The following is a 5,832-nucleotide window of genomic DNA, read 5'->3' as shown; positions in this document are numbered from 1 at the left end:
AAGACTAGTAAATGACTTGGTTGCTAAGCAATCTTGTGTGACAAGATGGAATTGCACAAGCTACCATCTGTCAGAGGGGCCGATTATATAAGATTAGGGGGCCAAAAGGAGCAGAGGCATGATAGATAGGAAGATAAGAGCAAACCCTAGTTGGTTAGTTTCTCTCCCTGTTCCCGTGTCTCTTATTTTTGGTCAAAATTTTGGAGGTTATTAACCTCTAACTCACCAAGGTTATGCATATATTTTATACCTTTTTCTATAACTTAGAAGTTGCAAAATCACCATAAGACATCCAGGTTTATGGTCTAAACGGTAGTTCAAACACTCAAGCTACAAAAAATAGGTTTGAAGTAGTCTTCTGTTGTTTTGTTTAAGAAAAGGTATAGTATTTTTTTCTCCATAAATTATATCAGAGTCCGAAAATACTTTTTTTGAGCGAGAGAAAGAGGCCGGAACTACTGTACTGTACAATTCAATTCTGGGCTGTCTCAGCCCAGTAGCCTTCTTCTCGGAGCGGCCCAAATCCATCACCTCTCTCCCCATATCCTCCTTTCCATTTCTTCCCTGCGTCGATCGAGGGGAGCGAGGATTTCCTTCCTTGCTTGACCTACCTCTCTCTTCCCCACCAGATTTTGAAAAACCCTACCTCGCCATCCACCCGATCTTGCCCACCCAAAACCCTAGCCGCCCCAGATCGCGGCGGAAATGGAGGTGCCGCCGGAGATGCTCGACGCCCTGGCCGGCTGGTTCGCGCAGACGCTCTCCCCGGACGCCGCCGCCCGCCGCGCCGCCGAGCAGAGCCTCTCCTCCGCCGCCTCCTCCCCGGGCTTCGCGCTCGCGCTCCTCGCCCTCGCCTCCTCCCCGCGCCACGACCTCCAGGCCCGCCTCGCCGCCTCCGTCTACTTCAAGAACGAGCTCCGCCGCCGCTGGCCCAAACCCTCCTCCCCGGACTCCTCCGACGACGCCTCCGACAACAACCTCCCCGCCACCGACTGCGCCATCGTCAAAACCCACATCCTCAACCTCCTCCTCACCGCCCCGCCCCTCATCCAGTCGCAGCTCTCGGAGGCCCTCGCCGCCGCCGCGGCCGCCGACTTCCCCGCCAACTGGGACTCCCTCCTCCCCTCCATCGTCGCCTCCCTCGGCACCGCCCTCACGGCCGGCGACGTCCCCGCGGCCAACTCGCTCCTCGCCGCCGCGGCCTCCCTCTTCGCCCGCTTCCGCAACGCCTTCGACACCAACACCCTCCGGATCGACCTCAAGTACTGCCTCGAGGGCTTCGCGGCCCCGCTCCTCGAGGTCTTCCTCTCCACCTCCCGCCGCCTCCAATCCTCCCCAGCCTCCGCCAACCCGCTCGAGCTCCGCCCCGTCTTCGACTGCCTGCGCCTCTGCTCCGAGATCTTCCACTCGCTCAACTCCGTCGACCTGCCCGAGTTCTTCGAGGACCACATGCGCGACTGGATGACGGAGTTCCGCGCCTTCCTCACCACCTCCTACCCGCCGCCCGTCGAGGCCGACGGCGCCCCGGACGCCCTCCGCGCCGCCGTCTGCGACAATCTCCAGCTCTACATGGAGAAGTACGAGGAGGAGTTCAGGGGGTACCTGAAGGAGTTCGTGGAGGCCGTGTGGGGGCTCCTCATGGCGCCGACGGTCTCGCCGTCGCGCGGGCAGCTCGCCGTGACCGCGATAAGGTTCCTGACGACCGTCGCCGAGAGCGTCCACCACGCGCTGTTCGGGACGCCTGATGCGATGAAGCAGATATGTGACAGTGTTGTCGTGCCGAACCTGCGGCTGCGGGACGAGGACGAGGAGTCGTTTGAGGTGAACTGGGTGGAGTATGTCAGGCGTGACGCGGAGGGGAGCGACACGGATACGCTGAGGCGCGCTGCGTGCCGGTTGCTCAGGGGGCTTGCGGCGAACTACCGGGAACAGGTGGCCGCGCTTGTGTCGGCGCAGGTCCAGCAGATGCTGGCTGCGTATGCGGCGGATCGGGCCAACAACTGGAAGGAGAAGGATGCTGCAATATATCTTGTTATCGCTCTTATGCAGAAGCCTGGCGCCACTGGCGGTGGGACGCCTGTGGTTGACATGGAGAGCTTCTTTACGTCTGTCATTGTGCCCGAGCTGCAGGCCGCTGATTGGCAGTCTGAGCCGATGCTCAAGGCAACTGTCCTCAGGTTCTTGAAGGAGTTCAAGGATCAGATACCCAAAGCTACTGCGCTAGCGCTGCTTCCAAGCGTGACGAGGTTCCTGACGCATGAGTCCAATGTTGTCCATTCCTATGCTGCCATCTTTATTGAGAACCTGCTGATTACCAAGGACGTGGTCCAGGTACCAGGGGCTAGTGTGGTGACAAGGACTCCGCGGTATGTTGCTGCTGATATCAGCTCATTTGCCCAGCAGATTATTCAGAGCCTGTCCACGGCGCTGAATTATCCTGATTCTTATGAGAACCCCTATCTGATGAAGTGCCTGATGAGAGTGCTTGGGGTTGCTACTATCGCTGGCCAAATCGTTCATGAGATAACTGCTCGTCTTGTGGGGATTCTCATGGAAGTTTGCAATAACCCCAAGAACCCCGACTTCAATCATTACTTGTTTGAGTCTCTGGCAGCAGTGATTGGCAAGGCTGGTGAGCAGGACCCAGCGTTGGTCCCTTTGTTTGAGGCAAGCCTCTTCCCAGTACTCCAGAGGATATTGGTTGAGGACATCTCGGAGTTCTGGCCATATGCTTTTCAGATATTCGCACAGCTTGTCAATTTGAGCCAACCACCTCTCTCGCAGAATTACATGCAGCTGTTTGGTGTCCTGCTCAGCAATGCTACCTGGGACCGACCACCATGTGTTCCTGCCTTGGTTCGCCTGCTGCGGGCGTTCCTTCGGAAGATTCCAAATGAGCTTAACCAAGAAGGTAGGCTGCCAAATATCTTGGTGATATTCCGTAGTCTTGTTTCGCGTGCCAGCACTGAAGATTCTGCATTCTACATGCTTAACACGCTAGTGCAAAACGTTGGTCTTGACACTATGAGTCCACACATTGGTGAGATATGGAGTACTCTCTTTACTCGTCTACAGACTCGGCAAGCAGTGAAGTTTGTGAATTCTATTGTGGTGGTCATGTCCTTAGTGTCCGTCAAGTATGGGCCAGGTGTTCTTGTCAGTTCTGTGGACACAGTTCAGCCGAGTCTTTTCACAACAATTCTTCAGCGGTTTTGGATTCCCAATCTCAAGTTGATCAAAGGTTCTCTTGAAATCAAGCTTACAACGGTTGCCTCAACAAAGTTGCTTTGTGAGTCTGCGGTGCTGTTGGATGCTGCTGCAGCCCAGACGTGGGGCAAATTGCTCGATAGCATAGTCGCACTGTTTTCCAGAACGGACCAAGATGGAGCACAAGAGCAAAATGACGGAGCTGATGCAGCAGATAGTCAGAGAACATCAGGGTACTCTGTCTCATTCGTGCGCCTTCAGTATGCTGGGAAGAGTGAAGATGATCTGTTGAAAGAAGTAAATGATCCAAAACAGTTTCTGGTCACATCCTTGGCCTCACTTTCTGCTCAGTCTCCTGGAAGATTTGGTCCTGTCATCGAGCAGCATGTGGATCCAGCAAACAAAGGTGCTCTTCTTCAGCTTTGCGCTGCCTACAATGCCAACATTGTCTAGGTAAATAACTTCCTGATCCCTCCCATTCATGTTTGAACGCATTTTGATCAGTGGCCTCAAAATCGAGAAGATGAAAGTTGTTCAATTGATATTATCAAGTTTATTTGCTGCGTTCCTTCGCTCCCTGTCCTTCCAATGTGCCATGATGGCCTGTAGTGTATTGACAATGTTATTCATATCTGTGACCTAATACAAACATACAATAGAAGCTGGTGAATGTAGTATGGGGTTATTTTTTTGGATGCATAATAATCACTAGCTGCACAACCAACCTTCCTCTGGACATGCAACTACCAAGTTCGGTGATGCTATAAACTGTAGTGTGCTTCTTTGCAGTACTTGTTCTCTGTTGCTTCAAGTAGATAATTGGAATTCCCTGTTCCGTATTAGGAATAAATGTGCACACTGGGGTAAAATGGCCATTAACAGCTACCGAGTCATCCACTAGGTTTAGTTTGTACAGTCTTTTAGTGAGAAAACTATCAATTGTGCCAGATGATTATCCATTATCATTTCCTCTGGCTTAGGATGTATAGCAGTAACATAATTGGCACATCAGAGTGCATGAAACCATTCTAACTCACTTATCAATACTCAAAGGTTAGTTGCAAATTGCATTGCCCTTAGCCCATACCTGCAAAATTTGAACATATCAGATAGTTGTCTCAAGTTATACTTTTGTGAGGTTTGCTGCTTGCGCACACTTAATGGTGTGAACTTTATTTGATAAATAAATGTTGGGATTTACTTAACTGGTATTCCTGTTAAACTTTGCTTTCATATTAATATATGCCATTGTAGACTGGTCGCTAGTACTAATATTGCAATATGTGTGGTCAAACGTACATGGAACTGAATTGCTGTGAGAATTTACATCCTTGAGCTGTTTTTGTTAGTTCTGTCCCATTAAGAAGGTATTTGAATGTAAATGAGTTTTTTTTTGCTTTGAACAGCCGGAAGCTGTTTTTGTATTCATCTAGTCTGTTCAGTGTTGTTGATTACTGTGCACAGTGGGCATAAAATGGCTATTAGCATGTACTGAGTCATTCATTAGATTTATTTTGTGCAGTTTTCTAGTCAGAAAACTATCAAGAGCGCCATATGATTATCCCGTATCATTTCCTGTGGTTTAGGATGTATAACAGTAAAATAATTGGCACATCAGAGTGCATTAAACAATTCTAGCTTTATCTTATAAGTGCTCAAGTTAAAAATTTGCAAACTGCATTGCCCTTAAGCCCATACCTGTAATGTTTGTACATTTCAGCTAGTTATCTCAAGTTATAATTTTGTGAAGAAATTGATTGCTGGCTGTGTTCACTTGGTGGTTTAAACTCTAGTGATTAAAACTTATTAAGATTTACTTACTTAGCTGGTATTCCTTTAAAACTTGGCTTTCATATTATAAGCCACTGCAGCACTGGTCGCTAGGGACTAATATTGCAATATGTGTGGTCAAACGGACCTGGAACTGAATTGCCGTGAGAATTTACATTCTTGAGCTGCTTTTGTTAGTGCAGTTCCATGGTGAAGGTATTTGACGTAAATGAGTTTTGTACTTTGAACAGTCGAAAGCTGTTTTCGTATTCATATAGTCTGTTCAGATTTGTTGATTACTTCATTCATTCCTAACCTTCTCTTGTTTGTAGTGCCTTGTTTGTAAAACCCTGACGTGTCATTTGTTCCAGACCTATTGTCCTTTGAATTGGTTAATTCTGCTTCCATTGCTAATGTTTTATTTGAGTTTGGACGCAAACTTTGTTTCTGGCTCATCTATCTAACCATTGTTGTCTGAATATTTCAGAAGCAAGGAGTTTTTTCTCCGCGGATGAGTCTCCCGGTGTCATGTGTCCATCAAGTTGGTTTTGGTTTCGTCCTTTGCTCCAGTGGAATGTGTAGAAGGCTGGTCGTGGGATGCGAAGGATGCCAAATCATACAGTAGGAGCTTAGGATGAGAAAATTGAACTATGTGGAGAATGTGTCTACTATGTTGGTTGTGAATTTTGTGTGTGTGTGGAAGAGGTCTGTTTTCCCAGAGAGAGTACTGATACTCACTCGTCGAGAATGTTGTCAACATGGTCTGTCTGTGTCATTCCTGGTAGAATCTGCTGTAATACTGGCACTGGGAAATGGTATATTTGTGGATGTGATTGGACCATCCACTGTTTGTCA

The 5,832-nt window shown here is 48.9% G+C and overlaps 1 protein-coding gene across 1 annotated transcript; it reads left to right on the top strand.

Annotated features, from left to right (window-relative positions):
* Positions 1-589: 589 nt before the first annotated feature.
* LOC127342081 (exportin-2) lies at positions 590-5,832 on the top strand. Its single transcript, XM_051368015.2, has 2 exons — positions 590-3,660; positions 5,465-5,832. Exon 1 carries the CDS (start codon positions 706-708, stop codon positions 3,658-3,660), a length of 2,955 nt encoding a protein of 984 aa, XP_051223975.1. The 5' UTR covers positions 590-705; the 3' UTR covers positions 5,465-5,832.

This window comes from Lolium perenne, chromosome 3 (genome assembly GCF_019359855.2).
Source record: "Lolium perenne isolate Kyuss_39 chromosome 3, Kyuss_2.0, whole genome shotgun sequence".
Lineage (NCBI taxonomy): Eukaryota > Viridiplantae > Streptophyta > Magnoliopsida > Poales > Poaceae > Lolium > Lolium perenne.
This window is presented reverse-complemented; position numbering and strand designations above follow the sequence as displayed.